Below are 25,427 nucleotides of genomic sequence, written 5' to 3'. Positions count from 1 at the left end.
GTTTTCATTATCATAGTTATGTACATAGAGACGGGAGACTGGGTGGTGGACAGAGAGTTGCTGCTCTCCAGGTCCTTCCACTTCTGCCTCTAACTCGGCCAAGAACAGAGTTATTAACATAGCAACTCTCGGCTCTCCTCTATGAGTGCTGCTGCAGCATACCTCAATATGAACCACCTTCCCCACTCATTATTTCCATCCTATTCCATAGTTTATGTTCCTCGTACTCCACATTCCAATGGACACTAATACACAATAATTGACACCAGCTTTTTCGCGCCGTCGTTGTCCCAACTCTACAACAAATACCACCAGATGTTGGTACCCAACAATAGAACAGTTATTAGAATAACTACCAAATGGTAGAAAGTACACGACCAGTTGCTTGATGAAACTTTTCGTTTTCGAGCACTGTTGAGGTGGTCAGTGGTAAAAAGAAGAAGAAAAAGTACCAGCTCTTAAGGTGATTAACTCAATAATGAGTGAGCCGGCTTCCTACGAGGAGAACTCGGGTTCGAATCTTGCTACTGGCCTTACAGCTTACTGTCCAGTGATGGACAGAGTTGTCTATAACAATAGAACAATGTCTGGAGGCCGGAAGTGCACTGAAAAAAAAGCTCCGGGCGCCAATAAAATTAGATACTGCCGCATTTATCAGAAAGAAGGTGATCTATTTTGTGTTTTTTTAAACTACCAAATAAAGGCACAGAAAAAATGATTTAAATAATTGATCTAAAAATTGACTAAAGGGAACGGTAACTGGTCTCTATAAAACAAGATATTTTTTGAATGCTGAATGTTCTCTGAAGTATTGAATGAGTAACCAACGATATTTGAAACCCTGTTGTTGAACTCAAATTAAGGGACTTACGGCGAATGATGTTGCGAATCTTCTTTTCTCTACAGAAGATGTACAAAAATTTTGACGAGAACAGTTGCACAGATATTCTATTTCAGTAAATAAAAGGAGCCAGATATTTGAATATAATTTACAGAGATGCTGTCTAAAACTTTAAAAGAGATCATAAGCTAAAAAAATACTGGTTTCGAATTCAAGAGGCCATATTGGTAAAAATTATATTTCCGGTAAAAACTCAATTTCAACATTTGACTAATCACAATATTTCCTCTAATTGGGAGTTCAAGACAGGAGGAGCTAAGTAGACTAAACTATGAGCTAAGAATTTAAATCTTCTGTCCCATCAATTTGATTTCCGCGTTCATCACTCTACAGTCCAGCAATGTCATCGCGTTGTGAATGTAACCTCAACCTCTCTTGAGGATAGACAGAACTGTCCGGGAATTTTTTCTCTACGTTGCTGCTTTCGATCGCGTCTGGCAACCGGGGATAGCTAGCTAACCTGAAGAAGTATCGTATCTACTACATTTTTTCTTATCCTCGCATCTTATCTTTCTAGACGCTTTTTTTTTTTAGTGTCGTCTGTGGAAATTCCTACTCTACTTGTTTCCCAGTTCGTGCAGGTGTTCCCCGGGAAAGTGTCTCTACACCATACACACAGCTGTTAACCCTATCAATCCTCATACTTTTCTTTTTATTTACGCCAATGATAATACAGCGCAATCCTTCCAGTCCTTGCCTATCGTTCCCTTCAATCAAATGAAAAGTAATTAGAATATGAAATCTTTAGTGTCATACACATATTTATAAGTATATATTTATACATATATAGCATATAAATTTACCACATCAATATAAATGTAAATTTCATTAATAGTTTATAATAGTTTAATGACGACACCATGTCTATTAGTATACCTATGATATCATAAAGGAGACCCGACCGAGAAAAATACTTTGTTTACTTGAAAATAAACGATGATCGAATCTGCTTTTATTTTATTTTTTTAAACTTAATTTTATTGATTTATGATTGTTAAACGATTGTCTTTAGTAATATGTTCAGGAAACGTGAGTTCGGTGGTAAAAAAAGGACAAACAAAGAAATCCACACATTTTATTAAACGTGAGTTTGGTAATTGGAACGTAAGAGTAGGAAATCTGGGAAGTCCTGCGACTTAAGTTATTTTTTTCTTAATGTGAATAATCTAATTATTGGGTAAGGTAACTATTCACTTTTTGCCTTTTTTTGAAAGGCTGAAAAAAAGCAATAATTTTTAACGGTGATTACTGCAATTATTGAATATCTTGTTTCCATTGAAGGAAACCCAGATCAATATCAATAAATTCTGGGTAAGTAGTTAACTGAATTCACTTATCTATGGTTACAATCTATCACGGATATGAAAGAATTGGTTACACATGTTTAGCTTTATTCATAAGAAATGGGAATTAGTAAATCAATTGGGCGATGGGAAGATCTGACAGGAAATATTTGGGTAGTCAATTTACTGAACTGAACAAACACGTGAATACTAGTATAAAGCTCCATTCATAACCTAGAACCTAGATATCCTTCAATGAAATTTGTAACTATTAGTAATAAATCAAACTCAAAAAGACAATTTTTTCGAATCTAAAAGACCGGACTGAAAAAGACAAACAATCAAATCTTATATACGAAATAAAGCCTGTCACAAAAAATATATAGGCGAAACATCACAGTACTTAAAAAAAAGAAGACTGTACCAACACTCTTACGACACAAAACTAAAAAAGAACACCACAGCACTTTCCTTACACAGCACAGAAAACCATCACACCTTCGATTTCCCAAACACAAAGATACTTAAATCAGAAACCAACACACAAAAAAGGAAAGTGCTAGAAATAATATACATATCTAAGACAGAAAACAGTCTAAATTTCAAAACGGACACGAACTAAACAACATATACGCCAACTTACTACAAAATACTTGACAATTGGCAACACTGACTTCCTTACAACCTAACACAATCACACGCAGACCGATCTCACGCTGCAAAGAGACACACCAACCCTCTAATGATGTAAAACAGCATATCGTAAATTAGGTAAATATTTTTGTAAATTTTCGTTACATTATATATATATTCATTGTAATATTATTAATTAGTAATATAACTGTTAACACACTGTAAATATGTTCCACAGTCCTGAAGATGACCTAGTCCCTGGGTCGAAAGTTCGGCATAATAAAGTTTATAATGACTGAAAATGGCATTAATTTTTCATCCAATTGAAACTATGATTCAGTCACCAAAAATAATGAACAGTAATAAATAAGTTTAATTAAAAAAAATTGTATTTTTAAATACGTCTATTGCGTTCATTCAAAAGAATCCCTTTGACTCCAATTACTTCAAAGTAATGGTAAGTAAAAATCTTTAGAAGTTTAGTTATCCTCAAATAGATATGGATACGGTGAAAGGAATGGGTCATTCCTTTGCAGAATTACTCAAGGGTGAATGTTATTGAACCTGAAGTTCTGCAACAACATCACCACGCCCCCTAACAGTTGAAATCCTCCTGGCTTCTCAACGTCATGGATTCTATAAAATCCAACAACTAATTGAATTAACTTTTTCTGGTAAAAAAAAAAAAAAAAATTGGTTCAATCAAAAAGAATTACGTCATTAAGGTGGGATAAAGAAAGGGAAGTAGCTGTTCTTGCTAAGTTCTGGAGTATACCGCTCAATTCTGTGACCTTGGTGCCATCACGGGAGAAATAGGTAGCATGGATTAGTATTTGGAAGAGATGGGACTCTAGTCTGGGATACTTGCTACTATTACTGTACCTATAGGAGGTATACCAGGAGGTTTTCGGGGGCGTCTGGCATTGGGAAGGTACATGCATTTAGCCCAGTAGTGATGGCAGTCCCGGAGGGCATCTACACTTACGCCCTAGGTCTCTTGAAACATTTAAGTGCGAAGTTATTTGGAGCTATAACGCGTCATCGTCATACTAGTCTCTGCAGGTCAAGGCAAACGGCACACCTTCTATGCTTGACCCGGACTTGGCCAACTGCCCAAGTCGACTTAATCTGGACATTATATCTCCCTTATAAGGTACTATGTGATTCATTGAAAGTGGGTCTAATTTCTGTTTAGACTATGATAGAAATAATGAAAATGTCTCCTTATAAACCAATCTGACTGCAGAATTAGTCGCTAGTTTGTCGTTATGAAGCCTCTCTGGCCTTGGTGACCCAGAGGAGACAATATGCAAAAACTATTGGTGGATCCTATAAAAAAAAAAGGCGAGATTATTCCAAACTAAACGGCTCTTGCCACCATTGGGTGGTGCTGAGTAGGGTGGAACACTGCCTCTTGAAGACTAAAGGAGCTCGCAAAAACATCTAGAGAGAAGAAAACTGAGCGTCTTATGTAGAAGAAGTTCTATCTCCTACAGGCCTAGACCGTTCAAAGGTCTGACGCAATAACTAAGAGGCAACAGCGCCTTGAAGAACCAAAGTTATCTCGTGATTCAATAATAACAGTACATCTAGGTGAAAAGAGTCAATGGTAAGTCAGATCATCTTGGCTTCTGTTAGTCTGATGAGCTGCCTTTCTGCACCTCGCATTGTGAGAGTAAATTTGAACCAGGAGTCCGAACAAGAGAGCTGTAAGAAGCTCTTAGGAAGATACAAATCTATGGGCTTTCAGCCGAATTTCGAACCCTAGATCTCCGAATGGGAAAACAATAATAATTGCTGGATAAACAATGTAAGTAATTCAATGCAACCATTTTCGAAAAAAAAATCGAACAACTGGGAATTCTGTGTTTATTTATAGAGACCGTCCCATTCACAAAGTTCACGCATTCATCATAGACAACTCTTTAAACATGAAGATTTAATAAAGCGGAAACCGAAGAGTAATGATATTAAGAAAAATCTTTTCGATCATGGAGATTAACAGCTCCAGAAAGAAGTCTACAGCGTTCACTGCCAGCAACACTGTAGATCTAATTAAATAAGCACATATAATTAACGAGAAACAAGCACACATTCAAATACCTTAACTAATTTATCATTTCCTCCAAAAATAAAAAAAAATGAAAGACAAATTAGAAAGATGGGCCTCAACGATATGAAACTAAATAAAGAAAAAGGCTCCTCTCTTCTACCTTACTGGAGAAAATGTTGACATGTAATATAAAGTACCTGCTGCAGAATTACAGCAACACGAAACTGTTGCTAATTAAACATCCTGTTCAAACAGGAACATCCTATCCCCCCACAATATTTTAAAATAAAGTATATTTTAGCCAAAAAAAAAAAAAATTAACTGAAATAAAAAGAACTAACATCAAAGTCAATGGATATTTCTCCCCCTCTCTACAACACTGAGTGAGTGAGAGAGAAGGAGCCACATTAAGAGCAACATTATAGTGCCAGGTAAGCACGCGAACTCTTAAAAAGACGAGGGGAGAGGGAAAAGTTAAACACAGAAAATCACAAAGTCACACGAACCTGATAACTAACCATTTGGCTGGGTGAGTAAGGTTACTTTTTGCACAGGTAATTCAGCAGGTTTGCCACAACATGACTTGAAAAAAAAAAAAATTATATAGTCCTAACAAATTATCCATTTCGATTTTTTTTTTAAACCGGAAATTAAGTTTTGAATTGTCTTACGTATTCAAAAGAGTTTTTTTTTACAAATTGAGTACCTGTTTGTACCTGCATTTACCTATCTACCAAAACTAAAAGACAAAAACGAAATATGCTAATTTGAAATTTGGTATTTCCGACACCAAGAAATTCAAGCTAGGTATGTTTAGCAATTAATTCACGCGATGGGACCGATTCCTGACTAAAATGACATTAAAGGGGCCCCCTCTCTAAGAAATGATTCAATTAATCGAGACGCTCCACAAAAATACCGACTCTATATACTTACATTAAAGACATATGTAGTTAAAAATAGCACACACAGATTTTTTACTAAACAGCAAGACAGTGACATAACTCTTTATAGCCAGACAGGAACTTATGATATTAGCGTGAAATAAAACATAAAAGTGTTAAACATATACTCAGACTATAGTTTAATTTAGGCTTTAGCATTTTATTTTACATTTTAGAGGGTTTTATGCAATTTTTTCCCTCTAATCAAAATTTGACTTTCTTTTTTTTTGAGCCTGTGTGTTTTTACTAAAACTGAGTAGGGGCTAGAATTAATTTATTGGTACTCCTGTAAATTCTTTGTAAATAAATTGTAAATAAAAAGAAAAAATTAAATTTTACTGGAAAATGTTAACAAATAAAAGAAAATTGTTAAATCCCTTTTCGTGAAATAACTCAAAAGAAAATCCATTAGTACCTATTGGTACTTCCGTTAAGGGATTTTCTTCGCTAAATTAGGGATCAGGTTCCATGGAGGGTATTCAAGCAAAATATTAAGTATGGACTTTTCAGTAATTTTCCCTTTTTGAGCTATAGGTACTAACAGATTCCCTTCCCTAAAAAATTTAACAAATTAATATTGAAAATTCAAACAGTAAGAGGAAATGAAACGTGGAAAATCCATTTTGTACCGTGGAAATGATTCGTCTAAAAGCTGTGAGGTTTAATGGCCTACTAGTGATAGTATAATTCGCGAGTAAGATTATTTGAGGTTGCCATTTAGAGAGCCGTTCGTGTTGCAGTGATTGTATACAAGTCATAGAAGTATTTCCGTTGGACTAATTCATAAACTGTGACACGACTGCCGACTAAGAATTCTACTGTTCGTCTTACATAATCTCGAGACTGTGTTGATTAATTTCTAGACCTAACCAATTATTCAGTAACCATCAGTGCCATAGATCTAGGGGGATTCCTCACTACTCAGCAGTTCCACCCTCAGCTGCACCACCACACAAGGAGGTAGCTCAACAAAGTGCTCTACTTGGGGTGCGGAGGGGAAAGGTAGCAATCATTAAAAGAACAAATTAGAGCAAGTAATACTACGTTGTGGAGAGAGAGCCAATTAAATTGTCCTAAAAACAATCCTATAATATACAATAGCGCTTGATTGGGCTACTGACAATAAGATTAGCAATTCCATTCTGAAACTGTAATTAAAATGTTTGAAATATTTAAGGAACAAAAAAACAGACTAGGTCAGAAATAGGAACACTATCTGAGAGGACTGGGAGGGGCTGCAGATAGCGCTCGCCTCACGTTCTCTGTTTAAGCATCATCATCCATTCAAAGGCAGTCAATTTTCTAACCTAGAATTAACAGGTAAGCTAGGTAAGACAGAGAGCAGCATCTCAGTACATAACCGAACAGATAGGCCGCCGTTGTTTTCTTTTCTTTACTATTCGGAAGCTAATTTGACTGCTGTAGTTACGCGTACGTGCTCGGAGTTACCAATAGTTAAAGAGTTGTTGTGGAGGAGTAGCTCTGGCGGCCACTGTTAATTGTGATGTTTAGTAATTCTACCGCTACACCTTACTACTCCTTGGCTTAAACTTCCAAACTACAGAAAAGTTCAAATTTTTGTGCTTTGAATGGTCTTTTGTGAAATTTACCATTAAAAAATATGGAATGTGTTCACCTTATGACAATCAAAATTTTACACGAAACAAGAAATTTTTTGTTAAACATTAATTGGCTTTAATTGGCTACGATGGACTGGATATTTGAGGGAAGTGACGTCCAATTTCCATAAATATTCTCAATGTTTTTCCGATTTTGCGGATAGATCACGGACAGACAGACAATTTTGTAAGAAAAAACTCTTCAACAAACATCAAAATGTTCCTGTGCAAAATCAAAATCAAAAAACTAAGTAAGGTAAAGTAATCGCCTATTTTTTTCAGGCGAGCTTTACGTCCAACTACCAAATTAGGTGTCGTGGACGGAGGTGACTAGCAAACATACTTTACTGTAAATTTCTTTTATTAACCATTAAATAAAATCCAAGGCCTAGACTAGTACCGCAATACATCTTAGCATTGTGGGTCTAGCCTATAACCGCTCGGCTATCGTAGCGCCTAAAAGAAAAACTATACGAGTGTAATAGAAAATTTTACCTAATTTAAGTAGTTATACCGCTCTTATTGGTATGCACTTTGTTTTCCAGTCACTTCTGAGCACTTGGCCGACCCTGCCTCATCACTCACAACCATATATCATGCAATTTGATTTGCTAAGTACCTGCTCCAGAGATCGCTATAGGCAGTTCCAACCATACCAAAACAAACACTAACTCATCATCCACTAAACTAGCTTCATCAAAGAGAGCCATAGGAATGTATTTCAGTTGGCAACAGATTCAGCTTTATTCGGCCACTAATTCACTGTTACGAGTACTGGCTGCAGCCCTGCTCTAAGAGACCTTATTTTCTTTCTTAGTTCCATCTTTAAGATCTTCAGTGGTACCTGAGTGTTTCCAAATATATCAAACATTCTGTAACCTCTAATCCATGGATCTTTAGAGCCAGGCTTCCCTCTATCTACACCAATTTCTCACCATGGTCCACCAGATCCGACATCAATCTCTCTAAATCTACCTTCCCACTCACAAAGTCTCATCTCAAAAAAAAAAAAAAAAAAAGTCCCCCGATGAATTTCTGTCAACGAAAGTCCGCTAACATCCATCTACTTTTATGATATTTCTACGGGACAGATGTATTTTGATGCGTTCAAATTAATTCCTTTTTGTTCTAAATATATACATACAGGACACAGCTGGTATTCTTCAATTTAAATATTATAGAAGAACTACTTAGTTTTTTGATCAACCTACTCCCCAAAATTATAAGAGGCAATTGTATTATATAATTAACAAGAATGGAGCACATTAAATGGAATAGTTAGTTGCATTGCCTTATAACATCCAGAATACTGTTTAATAAAGCTTTAAATAGTATCGCATTTGTAAACCAATTGAATATTAATGTAATAATATCGTATAACTTACTTCCGGTTAAACTATAACTTATTGTACGCAACATAAATGTACCAGTAACTAATTATAAAGTACTGGTAGCAAGTTACAAGTTAAAGCTGATACTAAGTAATTCGTGTAAGTATATACTGCGTATAATGGGAATAAAGATCTATTATCTATCTGTACGCTGCATGAATAAATGCATAAATTTTATTTTTGCTACTTAAGAAATAAGAAATTTTCTAATATAAACCCAAGATATATAAAATATCTGTTGATCTCTTGGCAAAAATAACAGCAGGATATAGAATACCTGAAGTAGGTTAATAAGAGAATTCATGAAATCAACGAGTAATTATAGCAAGTGATAGGACCATTCACATGAGTTCCTTTTCCAAACTATCTGGCTCACAATATCTCTTCATCTGAGTTCGAAGTGAACTGAGCCTACCCCAGCCGCCCCAGAGAACACCCTCTCATAAAACTATTATTTTTATTAAAAAATAAAATAATAGAAATAGTTTTTATAATAAAGATAATTCGTTGACAGAAAAGCATAGAAACCATTTTCGACTTCATGAAAAGACTCACGAGTCTTTTTTGATGACTAGTCGATGAAAATTTTGGTCCAACTTGATTTTAGCACTCACAACAATTTAATCCCCCCTCCCTTAAAAGTATTGAAGAGTTACGACCGACCTTACGTGCGCACATCAGAGAGAATCTACTCATCCAGACTTTTCTGGTTGTAACAAATTATAATCTCCTTAACAAAAACTTACAGTTTAAAAAGTTAAGTATAAGGGTTGATTAAACGCCAAAAGGTACACAAATCAGCAAGTACCCAACATTTCATTAATACTTCATTGATATTATTTAAGTAATTTTACCGCATTAATTTTCATTAATATTTTTTAAGAATTTATTAGATTTCACATACCCTTATGCTGGCCATTTTCATCTACAAAATATTTGTTCAAGTAGCACACCATTTAACTTAGATTGACTGTAATATCTATTTATCTATAATAATCAAACTATTAATTACAAATGAAAAAGAAAACGTTATAAAAAATAAAAAAATATGAGGCTAAAAAATTCATAAACTTTTTTAAAAATTGCTTACACCAACATACATCAATGATTTTATTTATTTATTTTTATTTTTAAATAAAAATCGTCGGTTTAAGTTCATTCTTCGATTAAAGTAATTGTTATTTTATGAAGTAGTCAATCTGGCTTTATCGTAAATAATATAGTTTTCTTCAATTACATTCTCCATCTAGGTGTTCTTCCCACAATGTTGTGTATATGTAGTATAAAATAAATAAGATATGCATATTTTTAGGACAGCTAATTATTCCAGTATTTTACTATAAGTAAAATTAGGGGAACTAAATTAAATTACAATTGAGAAATGAATAAATAATGTTGAATAATCTACTTGTTATTAACTGTGTGTTATTTGTCCTCACAAATATTTCGGTAAGACGAATTCAAGACTGAAATATTTAAACAGTAGCCGACTCTAAATTTGTCTTTTTCTAATTTAACATGCATGTATATGTGACCATTTCAGAATAAAGGGCACATTAAAGAGAAATCAGAAGAATAATTTGGAATAGAGTTAATTAAAATAAAGTACCTATTTATACGAAGATATAATATACATTTTATCACAATTATAACTATTATGAATGAACTGGCCAGCATAAGGGTATGTGACATCTAATAAATTCTTAAAAAATATTAATGAAAATTAATGCGGTAAAATTACTTAAATAATATCAATGAAGTATTAATGAAATGTTGGGTACTTGCTGATTTGTGTACCTTTTGGCGTTTAATCAACCCTTATACTTAACTTTTTAAACTGTAAGTTTTTGTTAAGGAGATTTTTGTACCTTTTGGATAAATTTTCCTTTTTGTCTATTAGCAAAGTTACGTCTGCTTTACAGATTTTTTTAAAATTTGGAATAAGCTATTCTATCATTATCTCCTTAACAAAAACTTACAGTTTAAAAAGTTAAGTATAAGGGTTGATTAAACGCCAAAAGGTACACAAATCAGCAAGTACCCAACATTTCATTAATACTTCATTGATATTATTTAAGTAATTTTACCGCATTAATTTTCATTAATATTTTTTAAGAATTTATTAGATGTCACATACCCTTATGCTGGCCATTTTCATCTACAAAATATTTGTTCAAGTAGCACACCATTTAACTTAGATTGACTGTATTATCTATTTATCTATAATAATCAAACTATTAATCACTGGTGAAAAAGAAAACGTTATAAAAAATAAAAAAATATGAGGCTAAAAAATTCATAAACTTTTTTAAAAATTGCTTACACCAACTTACATCAATGATTTTATTTATTTTTATTTTTAAATAAAAATCGTCGGTTTAAGTTCATTCTTCGATTAAAGTAATTGTTATTTTATGAAGTAGTCAAACGTTTATAGTAATAGGTAATAATTATCTGGCTTTATCGCAAATAATATAGTTTTCTTCAATTACATTCTCCATCTAGGTGTTCTTCCCACAATGTTGTGTATATGTAATATAAAATAAATAAGATATGCATATTTTTAGGACAGCTAATTATTCCAGTATTTTACCATAAGTAAAATTAGGGGAACTAAATTAAATTACAATTGAGAAATGAATAAATAATGTTGAATAATCTACTTGTTATTAACTGTGTGTTATTTGTCCTCACGAATATTTCGGTAAGACGAATTCAAGACTGAAATATTGCTTTAAATCCTCCGTGATTCAAATTTAAACAGTGGCCGACTCTAAATTTGTCTTTTTCTAATTTAACATGCATGTATATGTGACAACTTCAGAATCAGAAGAATAATTTGGAATAGAGTTAAAATAAAGTACCTATTTATACGAAGATATAATATACATTTTATCACAATTATAACTATTATGAATGAACTGGCCAGCATAAGGGTATGTGACATCTAATAAATTCTTAAAAAATATTAATGAAAATTAATGCGGTAAAATTACTTAAATAATATCAATGAAGTATTAATGAAATGTTGGGTACTTGCTGATTTGTGTACCTTTTGGCGTTTAATCAACCCTTATACTTAACTTTTTAAACTGTAAGTTTTTGTTAAGGAGATTTTTGTACCTTTTGGACAGATTTTCCTTTTTGTCTATTAGCAAAGTTTTTAAAATTTGGAATAAGCTATTCTATCATTATAACCTGATAAGGTGTTAAATCGGAACCGTAACTACCACTGGAGAGATCTTTTTAAAGAATGGTTATAGTTGCGGTCCCCAAACCATCCTCAATAACAATTTTTTTGAGAAAGCCTTTTTATATAAAATAGGAAGGTATTTGTACGTAAATAGCAAAATTAAACTGCGATTTCAGTACTTCCTTTTAAGAGGAGCAAGAAAAATAAACTGCGATTACAGTACTTCTTTCTAAAAGGCAAAGATTTTGAATCGAACGACAATTCATTGATGTAAATCGGTTTACTCATTGATAATTTTAACGATTGCAGTACTTCCTCTTAGTAGGTGTAAGAGCATGATGGCACTTCACAGCCACGTAGAAGAGCTTTAATCACTTCTTCGTGCTAAATTTTATCAAAATCGGGTTAAGCTTTGTAGAAATATTGGTAATAATAGTTTTAGAAAGGGCCTTATTTGGGTGGGGCAAACTCCCCTCCTTATGAGGCATAGCGTCGAGACTTTTAAAGTACAAATCTGTACAAAATTTCGATTCGATTGACACTCCATTCATGAAAATCGGTTCACGTGTCGATAATTTGAAACGATTGCTATACTTCCCCTTAACAAGTGTAAGAGCAGATCGTCGCTTTATTGTTAGGTAGGGGAGCCCTAACCCTATCATCCTACCAAATTTTATCAAAATAGGGCCAAGATTTACAGAGTAATTAGTAATAATAATTTTGGAGGGGGCCTTACATAAAGGGGGCTAACTCCTCTCCCATTCGATGTACAGGGCCGAGACCCCCAAAAGGCACATCTACATAAAGTTCCGAATCGAATGACACCTCATTCATGAAAATCGGTTCACGCGTTTAGGCGCTACGTTGTTTACAAAAAAGGTAACAACAAGAACAAGAACAAGAAGAAGAAGAACAAGAACAAGAACATTTTTTGAAAAAGCCGTTTTTGCTCATTTTCGGCAACTTTTTTCTCGAAACCTATTAGATCTGGGTGGTTGCAAAAAAATTATAGTTATAAAGGAGAATTTGGAGTAAGATTTAAAGAAAATTTGGGAATTTTATCTTTTATAGAAAAATAGAAAAAAATTGTCAAAGTTGGGTGTTTTTCAACGTTACACTTTTTCGTGCAGTTTTTGATGGTCAACCCTTATACAACTGTCCTACCGGACAGTTTTAATAACCTGATAAGGTGTTAAATCGGAACCGTAACTACCACTGGAGAGATCTTTTTAAAGAATGGTTATAGTTGCGGTCCCCAAACCATCCTCAATAACCATTTTTTTGAGAAAGAGTTTTGAATAAAATAGGAAGGTATTTGTACGTAAATAGCAAAATTAAACTGCGATTTCAGTACTTCCTTTTAAGAGGAGCAAGAAAAATAAACTGCGATTACAGTACTTCTTCTTAAAAGGCAAAGATTTTGAATCGAACGACAATTCATTGATGTAAATCGGTTCACTCATTGATAATTTTAACGATTGCAGTACTTCCTCTTAGGAGGTGTAAGAGCATGATGGCACTTCACAGCCACGTAGAGGAGCTTTAATCACTTCTTCATGCTAAATTTTATCAAAATCGGACTAAGCTTTGTAGAAATATTGGTAATAATAGTTTTAGAAAGGGCCTTATTTGGGTGGGGCGAACTCCCCTCCTTATGAGGCATAGCGTCGAGACTTTTAAAGTACAAATCTGTACAAAATTTCGATTCGAATGACACTTCATTCATGAAAATCGGTTCACGTGTCGATAATTTGAAACGATTGCTATACTTCCCCTTAACAAGTGTAAGAGCAGATCGTCGCTTTATTGTTAGGTAGGGGAGCCCTCACCCTATCATCCTACTAAATTTTATCAAAATCGGGCCAAGATTTACAGAGTAATTAGTAATAATAATTTTGGAGGGGGCCTTACATAAAGGGGGCTAACTCCTCTCCCATTCGATGTACAGGGCCGAGACCCCCAAGAGGCACATCTACATAAAATTCCGAATCGAATGACACCTCATTCATGAAAATCGGTTCACGCGTTTAGGCGCTACGTTGTTTACAAAAAAGGTAACAAGAAGAAGAAGAAGAACAAGAACATTTTTTGAAAAAGTCGTTTTTGCTCATTTTTAGCAACTTTTTTCTCGAAACCTATTAGATCTGGGTGGTTGCAAAAAAATTACAGTTATAAAGGATCGTTTGGAGTAAGATTTAAAGAAAATTTGGGAATTTTATCTTTTATAGAAAAATAGAAAAAAATTGTCAAAGTTGGGTGTTTTTCAACGTTACACTTTTTCGTGCAGTTTTTGATGGTCAACCCTTATACAACTGTCCTACCGGACAGTTTTAATAAATAAAATTACATAATACATAATTGGTTTCCTGCAAATTGAAAAATAAATCGTTGCAGCCAATTTCCGGAATACCTTGAAAAACTCAGTACAGTGGTACTTCCGGTATCATCCGTCCCCGAAGAAGACGAAAAACAAAAAAAAAGTAGTTTTTCAGAAAAAGTGTCTGTGAAGTTACGTCAAGTTGAAATAAAATAAGATTAACAGGAAGTTAATTTATATTTCGATTAAGAACGCACCCGGTTATAACCTGACAGAAAGTTAACACTCAAAATACCTTCCCCGGAAGTATCACTTTACTTATTTATTTGCCTTTCTTTTTTTTTTAAACTTTTAAAAATTTAATTTATTAAACAAGTTTATTGGTATATTGCTTTCTTAGTATAACTGGAATGATTTATTTCATATAATATATATTTTTTGAATAAGTAAAATAATTAATGATTCTAGTAAATGATTGATTATTTTTTTTCTATATTTCCGATCAATTTGCAGGTAGACGGTGAAGTGTTGTAGGCACGTGGCAAAGTTAGTACACCGGTCTGCGGTCATGGCCTTTGTATGGTTCTCTCTTGTAGCCACAGCTCCAGATACTGGTTACTTTATTTATTTTTTTTTCAAAAAACTTCAGTAGATAATTATTTTTTGTTTGCGCATGACAATTGGGGACGCTGACACCTTTAATATTTATTACTATATTTGAATTTTTTTTTACTTTAAATGCTATTTCGTATAGAATATTTTATTTTTAAGTCCTCCGAGCCGATTATTTATTTTGAGGAAATATTAAATTTTTAGGTTCTCTAAATCAGAAAAAGTTTTTTTTTTTAATTTTACATGTGGGTGGTCTCTGTTTAAGTATGTCTGTTTGTGCATAGCTTAAACACGGAAAATCCATCGTTTGGACCCAGCAATGAGCTTGTATTTACTTTATTCTTCGAGAACTCATTACACACGTGGAGGAGAGATCTATAATTTGTATTTGAAAAGAGGTTAGGGGTTAAATTTTCCTCTAATGTGTCGTATAAGTGCAATGTAAAGAAGTGCGTTTTGTCTAGATAAGAATACTACAAAACAATATATAAATACCAAAGTTAAACAATATTCAAATTTAATATTTACTGTCAACTAGTAGAAATATTAAAAATGGTTCAATTTTGAGGATACATATGAGGAGAGAATTTAAATATTCAATTTTATTTCAGAAAGAGGAGAGAATTTGGGTCCTTCTTCAATTTAAAAGAACCTTTACAATTCCCTTCCCTAGGGACCAACTACAAAAAAAGAAAAAAAAAAAAAGATTTAACATTGCTACACAAAAATAATCATATTATAAATTAGGAGTTTTTATATATTGTATATATTTTTTTTGTCACATGCCGATATTATGGAACATTTGTAATTAAACTTTGTGGTTTCCTGAGTCAGAAAAAAGTGGTTACTACAAATATCCACCATAATTCAAAAACAAAAAAAAATTGCAAAAAGTTCAAATTTGTTATTTAGTTTAGACGCGAACAAAGGGATGGTAACCACAATGTGGTTTAAGTCAAAATCGTAGGATTTGGTACAACAGTTTACATACATTCATGCAGATCTATGGTCAATAACTTCTAATTGTCAAAAAATTTATCCTCGAAAATTCAATTAAGGATATTTTTGCGAAAGAAGGATGGATAGAATCTATATAAAGTTATAAGAAAATTAACTATAACTTTAACGTTATGAGTTAGAGGAAAATTTTGTGAGCTTGCACTTTGAGGACTGAAGAAAAGTAAGAAGTTTGAGATTAGAACTCAGTTTTTTACTATAAGGCGTTTATGTAAAATTTATCAACTTCACGGACAAAAGAAAAGAATTTAGACTTTTTTTAAAGGATAACGAAAGAAATAAGGACATGAAATACACATATGTATTAAATATAAAAATATATAATACATCTACATTATATATGGATTCCTTAGTAGAACTTCAAATTCTATACTAACCAAAATTCTATTCGGAAATGTCTTAACAGCAATGAAAAAAATTATGAAAAACTACCAATGAGAAAAATTATGAATTTAACCCTTTTTTCTCAAATTATCCCATTTTTTATTGAATTTGAAGGATTTAAAAAAAAAAAAAAAATTAATTATTAACACAAAAACCATTAAGCACTTTAAGCTAACTATATTTTAATATTGCAGATAAAAACTGACACAATTCAAAGGATACAACTGTGAAAAAATTTTCTAGCCTCAAATCTTTATTCTAACATAAATCTTAAAAATGGTATTAATTTTTACAAAAATTTACATCTTGTGTATTCTTAATTATAGCAAGCAGATGTGGCTATGCGAATTAGCTTTGACTTAATCGACTTTCAATTATTTTAAGATAGACTAAAACATTAAATAAACCCAAATTATTTTAAGATAGACCAAAACATGATATAAATCCCGACTATTACAAAGCGCTGCACTAGATCAAAGATTTGTTTTTGTCTTATTATTTGGTAAATCCCGGATGCTATGAATGACTGTATAAAAAAAACAATAGAGATAGATTGTAGTTGGTCCAAATTTGATATTTAGGTGGCAATAGACGGGAGACTAATTTTATCCAACTATTTCACTGAATAATTTTCCTAATAAATTTTCTAGCTTTTCAGGATGACGTAGTATTTAATCTAGAGGTTATATGTGACCGAAACTCAACATATCTAGAATAGGAAAGTTAAGAACACGATCGCAAGCAAAAGTTAATCACCAATAGAATGGGTTCACAGATTACTCTATTGTTCATATATAAACTATATACATATATATGTGAGGCGACCACACACAAAGTCAAATAGAATACCCCTCCTTCATGTGCAACTAATATGGATTATATAACAAAACACAAGTGTATTTTAGAACAAAGAAAGAAAACACAACTGAAGGTTATAAACACTTACCATTGTATAATGCTGTCGATTCTCATCGATATACATCCTGAAGGTAAATCGGATATAGTGTTGTTTATGGTTAGTTACTTAGTTAGTCGAACTGTAGAAGAGAAGAGAGCCCTCTAGCAGTTAGGACGCGGACAAACGGTGCGCGGGTGGACCGACAAACCAGTAAAGCAACCCCTCTAGGGGATTACTGTTCCTGTTGTTGTTGTTGTTGATGATGATGATGATGATGTATAAGGGAGTAGCGACCAGCAAAGACAGCAACTGCAGCAGTAGGGTGTGGTGTGTTGTTGGTGAGAAAGATCCCTCCACTCTTGGTTCTTCCACGTAATACTTTATACACACACAATAACACACAGAAAGACTAGTCCCCGGCAGGTTTTTTTGTATTTTTATTTTAACTACACTCTTTTTTGAAAGAAGTAATCTCTTACAAAGACTCCGACGAAGAAGTAAAAAGATTTGGGAATAGTTGTTGTTAAAAAAAAAAGTGCCGCGCGATGCAAAGAGTAGTTGTCGCCCAAGGCCGTGGAAAAAAAAATCTTTCTGTCTTTCTAGTTTGGAAAGAACACAATAAAAAGAAAGAAAGAAAGAAAGAGAGGGAACGATAAAACGTGAGGGCGAGAAACCCGGGGAAGGAAGAGTTGGGAATATGATGTAGTGTGTGGAGTAGAGAGAACAGAAGAAAAGAACACACGGGCCAAGTTGCCAGAAGGCAGTAACGATGGAGAATGGGTTCTGTGAGCTGGGTGCCCTCGGGGGAACAAAATCAAGTGAACAAAATAGAACTGGCAAGAAGAGGGGTCATCATTCCCCCCCACCACAAAGGGGAACGAGTGGGGATAAAGTGCACACAATACACAGCACCGTAACTGCAGACAGACAGACAGCACTGCACACACATACACACACACACACACACACATCGACCATTTAACCCCTCCGGCTGCTTTGTGGGGGAGAAAAAAAAGAATCTTTATTATAAAAGTGGGAGTATCGTTGCAGGCTTTGCGATTGGTTGAATGGGAGTGGCTTCAAATATAATCTTAGCCTGGTGGGGGCTGAAAGATAATCCGGGCATGCTTAAACTTGTCCAGCACAGCCGATATTTTGCTCTGCTTTTCGTACTGTGTTGAATGCTTGGGGTCGCTGAGCGTTTTCTCCTGCTCTTTGTAAAAATACCCTTTTTTATTATCATTGTGCAATTCTTATTTTTTGTTTACTTTTCTCATTTAAGTATGGAAGATCGAATATCGAATTCTCACTGGATTGTACAGATTTTCAAGTTCTCAGAGTCCGAAAAAGTGATATGTGAACAGCTCCAAATCTAAAAAAACGTAAGTTTACGAAATCCAAATCCCTAAACAGAAATACCAACTATCCTGGCTATGATTTTCCATTTTCTCGGTAACGCTGTCCTAAAGGTATTCTTTAAAATTCGTATATCTCCTTATTTACATAGATGGCCGAGCGGTTAAGAGACAAGACCTGCAAAGCTAATTTGTGGTACTGAGTTCGATTCCCGGTCTTTTTAGACCTTGTATTTTATTTAATGGTTAATAAAAGAAATTTACAGTAAAGTATATTTGCTAATCGCCTCCGTGCACGACACCTAATTGGTAGTTACGCCTGAAAAAATAGGCAATTACTCTACTTATTTACAAAGTTGCAAGTCTGTCTTCTTTTTATCCGAAATATTTTTCTAAATACAATTTTTGGAGCAGCTCTAGATGACGGTTAGAAAAGATCGATGGGATTTGTTCACGTGTTTCATTGATCGAAAATAAAGTGTTTTCTAAAATGCCGTGATCAGATGAGAGTACAAAGCCAAAGAGAATTCAACGACTAAAATTCTCAAACTATGCGAATCCATGCACGAATTAATAACTTGCAATGACAATTACTCTTTTATTTTAAATCATATGGTCGAACAGGAAATGAAAGCGATCTAACAACATTTCTAATTTCTCTTGCAATGCGTGAGAAAAAATTAGGTGATCTTATCAAATTTTCAGCATGGAGTTATCACTGGAGAGGTTTGAAGGTTCCCCTTGAGTAAGAAAATTGGTTTTTACAGGCCCAAAAGTCTCTCAGTTCCAAAGCCCTAAACCGGAAGTTACCCTTGGAGAAAGTAATTTTCCTTTTTTGCAAATTTTCTCCAAAATTATTTCCATGATTTTCTTTATAGACGGTGTTCTCATTGCAACATATAGATCTACAACTGCCGCAACATTTATTTTCTACATAGGAAAACACGATTTAGGTACTTCCCAGATGAGTAGTTCCAACCATCTGAGTATAATGTATGCCTCTATTATAACACAATATCAAGATGGACTACATAATATTATTAAAAATTCCAGTTTGAAGTAAATTTCTCAGCACTTCCGCTTTTTTTGAGTTACAATGCTGTATTTATCTGTAACCTTTCTAGGTCTATGGTGGAGACTCTTATTGGTGCTAAGTAAGACCCTATAGGATCCCCCAGGGAGGTTATCTTTAAAACTGCTATCCATTCACGTATTTAATTTTCTGTTAAACGTTGGCTAGGCTGTCTGTTAGGATGACTACTCCGTCTCCCCCACAGAAACTGCAGATGCTAAAACGCTTCAGCACTGCGTTTCAGATGTGTCAGTTAGATGTGGTGGAAGTCCAATTTCTATTACACTAATCTGAGATGATGTGATCATCTCTAAAATAAATTGGATAAAAATCAGAAACTGATCAGAATTTTGAAAAATAGGTACGCTTTGACGAATGAAATAACTGATTAAAAAAACATTAGAATAAACCAAAATTGAATAACATCGATCAACTGGAAGTTCGATTTTTGTAGAAAATGTTGCGTAAACAAGTTTCGATATACAAGGGACGCTAACTGCACACAGAATGTGCAAACAATTGTTGTTAGAGAAGGTACCCAGGAACTTCTCGCACGGAAATTGATGTTCTACGTCATGAGTGCCGCATAGTGGGTCCTGGTTCAATACCCACCCAATTTCTATGACTACTTGAGTGAGTTTTGGAAATAAATGAAAAGGTTTATCCGAGTATTAGCATCGGACCTCTAAAGGCGCCTTGATCTCTAAAAAAAAAAAGCTACGTTCACCAGATGAAAGATGGCTTTATTAATTTTAAAGTCAGATCAGTATGTAAGTGAGTTGGTTCAGCACAACTCAAAAGCAGAAAATTGTAGAAAGCGTAAACTCTACATTTGGCTTGGGAGCAGAACTTTGTATGTGTTATTGTTTGTATGTATTGTATGAGCAAGCTGCGCTGCTTTAAAGGAAGATAAAACCATACATTCGGAAGGAGAAGGAGATCAGAAAATTACGAGTTTATTAGCAAGAGAATTTAGCGACAGGAAAAGCGTGGGAGTTTGCCAAACAAATAGTTTTATGAAAACAGCAACTCTTTCAAAATCATCAACAGGATTGATGATGCATTAATTATTTCAGGACTAACAACCGGTGGACATCAGTGCTGCTACCTGAGGGCTACAATGGAGGAGAAAAATCTAACAAAAACTAACTATTACCTTAACAAAAACTTACAGTTTAAAAAGTTAAGTATAAGGGTTGATTAAACGCCAAAAGGTACACAAATCAGCAAGTACCCAACATTTCATTAATACTTCATTGATATTATTTAAGTAATTTTACCGCATTAATTTTCATTAATATTTTTTAAGAATTTATTAGATGTCACATACCATTATGCTGGCCATTTTCATCTACAAAATATTTGTTCAAGTAGCACACCATTTAACTTAGATTGACTGTAATATCTATTTATCTATAATAATCAAACTATTGATTACAGGTGAAAAAGAAAACGTTATAAAAAATAAAAAAATATGAGGCTAAAAAATTCATAAACTTTTTTAAAAAATTGCTCACACCAACATACATCAATGATTTTATTTATTTTTATTTTTAAATAAAAATCGTCGGTTTAAGTTCATTCTTCGATTAAAGTAATTGTTATTTTATGAAGCAGTCAAACGTTTATAGTAATAGGTAATAATTATCTGGCTTTATCGCAAATAATATAGTTTTCTTCAATTACATTCTCCATCTAGGTGTTCTTCCCACAATGTTGTGTATATGTAATATAAAATAAATAAGATATGCATATTTTTAGGACAGCTAATTATTCCAGTATTTTACCATAAGTAAAATTAGGGGAACTAAATTAAATTACAATTGAGAAATGAATAAATAATGTTGAATAATCTACTTGTTATTAACTGTGTGTTATTTGTCCTCACGAATATTTCGGTAAGACGAATTCAAGACTGAAATATTGCTTTAAATCCTCCGTGATTCAAATTTAAACAGTAGCCGACTCTAAATTTGTCTTTTTCTAATTTAACATGCATGTATATGTGACAACTTCAGAATCAGAAGAATAATTTGGAATAGAGTTAAAATAAAGTACCTATTTATACGAAGATATAATATACATTTTATCACAATTATAACTATTATGAATGAACTGGCCAGCATAAGGGTATGTGACATCTAATAAATTCTTAAAAAATATTAATGAAAATTAATGCGGTAAAATTACTTAAATAATATCAATGAAGTATTAATGAAATGTTGGGTACTTGCTGATTTGTGTACCTTTTGGCGTTTAATCAACCCTTATACTTAACTTTTTAAACTGTAAGTTTTTGTTAAGGAGATTTTTGTACCTTTTGGACAGATTTTCCTTTTTGTCTATTAGCAAAGTTACATATCTGCTTTACAGATTGGATTTTTTTAAAATTTGGAATAAGCTATTCTATCATTATAACCTGATAAGGTGTTAAATCGGAACCGTAACTACCACTGGAGAGATCTTTTTAAAGAATGGTTATAGTTGCGGTCCCCAAACCATCCTCAATAACAATTTTTTTGAGAAAGCCTTTTTATATAAAATAGGAAGGTATTTGTACGTAAATAGCAAAATTAAACTGCGATTTCAGTACTTCCTTTTAAGAGGAGCAAGAAAAATAAACTGCGATTACAGTACTTCTTTCTAAAAGGCAAAGATTTTGAATCGAACGACAATTCATTGATGTAAATCGGTTCACTCATTGATAATTTTAACGATTGCAGTACTTCCTCTTAGTAGGTGTAAGAGCATGATGGCACTTCACAGCCACGTAGAGGAGCTTTAATCACTTCTTCGTGCTAAATTTTATCAAAATCGGGTTAAGCTTTGTAGAAATATTGGTAATAATAGTTTTAGAAAGGGCCTTATTTGGGTGGGGCAAACTCCCCTCCTTATGAGGCATAGCGTCGAGACTTTTAAAGTACAAATCTGTACAAAATTTCGATTCGATTGACACTCCAGTCATGAAAATCGGCTCACGTGTCGATAATTTGAAACGATTGCTATACTTCCCCTTAACAAGTGTAAGAGCAGATCGTCGCTTTATTGTTAGGTAGGAGAGCCCTAACCCTATCATCCTACCAAATTTTATCAAAATAGGGCCAAGATTTACAGAGTAATTAGTAATAATAATTTTGGAGGGGGCCTTACATAAAGGGGGCTAACTCCTCTCCCATTCGATGTACAGGGCCGAGACCCCCAAAAGGCACATCTACATAAAGTTCCGAATCGAATGACACCTCATTCATGAAAATCGGTTCACGCGTTTAGGCGCTACGTTGTTTACAAAAAAGGTAACAACAAGAACAAGAACAAGAAGAAGAAGAACAAGAACAAGAACATTTTTTGAAAAAGCCGTTTTTGCTCATTTTCGGCAACTTTTTTCTCGAAACCTATTAGATCTGGGTGGTTGCAAAAAAATTATAGTTATAAAGGAGAATTTGGAGTAAGATTTAAAGAAAATTTGGGAATTTTATCTTTTATAGAAAAATAGAAAAAAATTGTCAAAGTTGGGTGTTTTTCAACGTTACACTTTTTCGTGCAGTTTTTGATGGTCAACCCTTATACAACTGTCCTACCGGACAGTTTTAATACCCTATTAATGTCATTAAATTTTAAATAGAAATACGGTCTTAAAACAGCGGCGAAACCCTGAATAAAGAGATGAAGATCGCTGATAAGGAGAAGGGAACTACTAGCTGAAGGTGTCCCACAGCGGGGAACCGCACACTTCGGCCCGGTGTTTCAAGAGAGTGTTGTTCTTTTGGTACCACCCTTGGAGCTAGTCAACCACCTCCTGCAGAGTCGGTACGTGACTTCTGTAGGTGATAGTTCCGCTCAGAAGAACTACCATTCCCTTTAAGTATGGCACGCGACACACCAGTATGGAAGTACAAGTTATCATTTTCTCTGCAAAGAGGTTTTGATATAACTCCACTCGTTACTGCAATGAAGCCTCTTATCTTTTGTAAACCTTTGATTTACAAAATGTTTTAAAGGGACATTTAAATTTAGCTGTTAGTTTAAGATTAGTTAGGTGAGTGCTCCAAATCACAGCCAGATATTTTGAATACGGTTTTTCATATGATATTGTCTTGTATCCAGAAAAATGGAATTCCATGCTGAAGCATTTCCTATTGGAGTAAATCCACTGACAACCTGAGGTCACTTGTGCCCTGAGTATTTTTCAGATCTATTTTGAAAAATGATCGAGATGAAACTTGAAAATCCATTCAACGTTTCGGAACTACGTTACACAAGGATAGTAACTCCTCGTCTTAGTTCCAGGACTTCTGGCGTAGATGGAGGAGTGGCTATCCTTTTTTACCGCCACAATATTTCCAGACAAGTTGGCGAGTCCTGTTCGCTACCCCGATCTTCATCTCTTTATTCAGGGTTTCGCCGCTGTCAAGACCGTATTCTATTCAAATTTAATGTGACATTTATAGGGTATAATAGTTAGTTTTTGTTAGATTTTTCTCCTCCATTGTGGCCCTCAGGTAGCAGTACTGATGTCCACCGGTTGATTGTTCTTCAATCGGCTCTTGCAAGCTGCTGGCTCAGTACAGAACTAGCTTACACATGTTGATTTGAGAAGGCCAACTCGACTCGGCTAGCCCGAATTCCGATGAGAAACAGTTGAAAATGTTAGCTTGTGGTGAGGAGAAACTACGAGAGTTTCAATTCCCGTACCCTACGGCATCCCCATATTGGAAGCGACCATTTTACTCCCTTTCAGCTCTTAGGAACAGCGGAAACAGTCCGATTGTATTTGGAGACCACAGAAGATAACGCAAAACAGAAGGCGCCAAGATATTCGAACGGTTAGAGGAGAGACCCGTAAAGCTAAGATGTATTGCACTACTGGGGGTTCGATTTCCGGTCTAAGCCTTAGATTTTATTTAATAGTTAATATGAGAAATTAACAGTAAAGTATGTTTGCTAGTCGTCTCCTACATATCTAATTTAGGACGTAAAGCCCGCCTGAAAAAATGGGCATTAATGTACTTTTAGATAATCCAAAACAATAGAAGGGAACACACTGGGTTTTGAAAAAAAAGGAGAGGTTTCTGCTAGATGCAAAGGGAGTCTCTCTTTTGGGGCAATGCCAGGGAAACAGTAACCCGCTATAATCAGCTAAGCCTCAAACTGCAGAGAACGCACCATTTCTCAAGTCTTTTTGGTAAGATTTCATACTCGATGTTAGTTCCGCTTCTTTCTTTTGTTTCTCACAGTTTTATGAATTTTCATATAACATGCAAAACATACATAAAACATTCATATTCGAAGGAGAGTGATGAAGGTCGACTCTTTACATATACAGTTCTCCTTTTGGTATATAAATAACAAAGCCGATCTTAGAAGGATGTAATTAGAAATAATCATCACAGTTAACAGTTACAAATAACAGCAGAAATGCAGGTGTGCCTTGCACCCATCTGTGTCCAATAACAGCCGAAAACCAATAAATATTTATAAATGATCGCCTCAGTTGGATAAATAAACCAGAAAAACAAATGCACCATTTATTCTCACACCCTTAACATTATCATATTTAATAAATAATGCATCAACTTTTCACCGAATAGGTTAATTTTATTAGAATTATTAAATATATATATAAAAAAATTAGAATATTAGTATTGTAGCAGGAACAATATTACCAAACAACGTCACGCAGATCTATGCAAGATGTTGAAGACGATTACTGTTTAGTTTACATAGGAGCTACCTGTAGGAAGGATAGTAAAGGACA

General features: G+C 34.0%; 1 protein-coding gene across 5 annotated transcripts in view; it reads right to left on the bottom strand.

The window, feature by feature from the left end:
* The window catches only part of TfAP-2 (transcription factor AP-2), a 141,060-nt gene that overhangs the window by 67,758 nt on the left and 47,875 nt on the right, over window positions 1-25,427 (bottom strand). For 2 of the 5 annotated variants that reach the window (XM_074131277.1, XM_074131278.1), the window contains exon 1: window positions 17,294-18,066. The exons of 2 other annotated variants lie outside the window; for them this stretch is intronic. Coding sequence is in view for 2 of the 3 variants with exons in the window: in XM_074131278.1 (XP_073987379.1) it covers window positions 17,294-17,329 (36 nt within the window). In the remaining variant the exon portion in view is untranslated. Of the gene's footprint in view, window positions 1-17,293; window positions 18,068-25,427 lie in introns of those variants that run through there. One more of the 5 variants, XM_074131275.1, reaches the window with a different exon arrangement.

Source organism: Rhodnius prolixus, unplaced genomic scaffold (genome assembly GCF_049639745.1).
Source record: "Rhodnius prolixus isolate KJV_2025 unplaced genomic scaffold, Rpr scaffold_4, whole genome shotgun sequence".
Lineage (NCBI taxonomy): Eukaryota > Metazoa > Arthropoda > Insecta > Hemiptera > Reduviidae > Rhodnius > Rhodnius prolixus.
The sequence above is the reverse complement of the archived record's forward strand: the minus strand, read 5'-3'. Positions and strand labels throughout refer to the sequence as shown.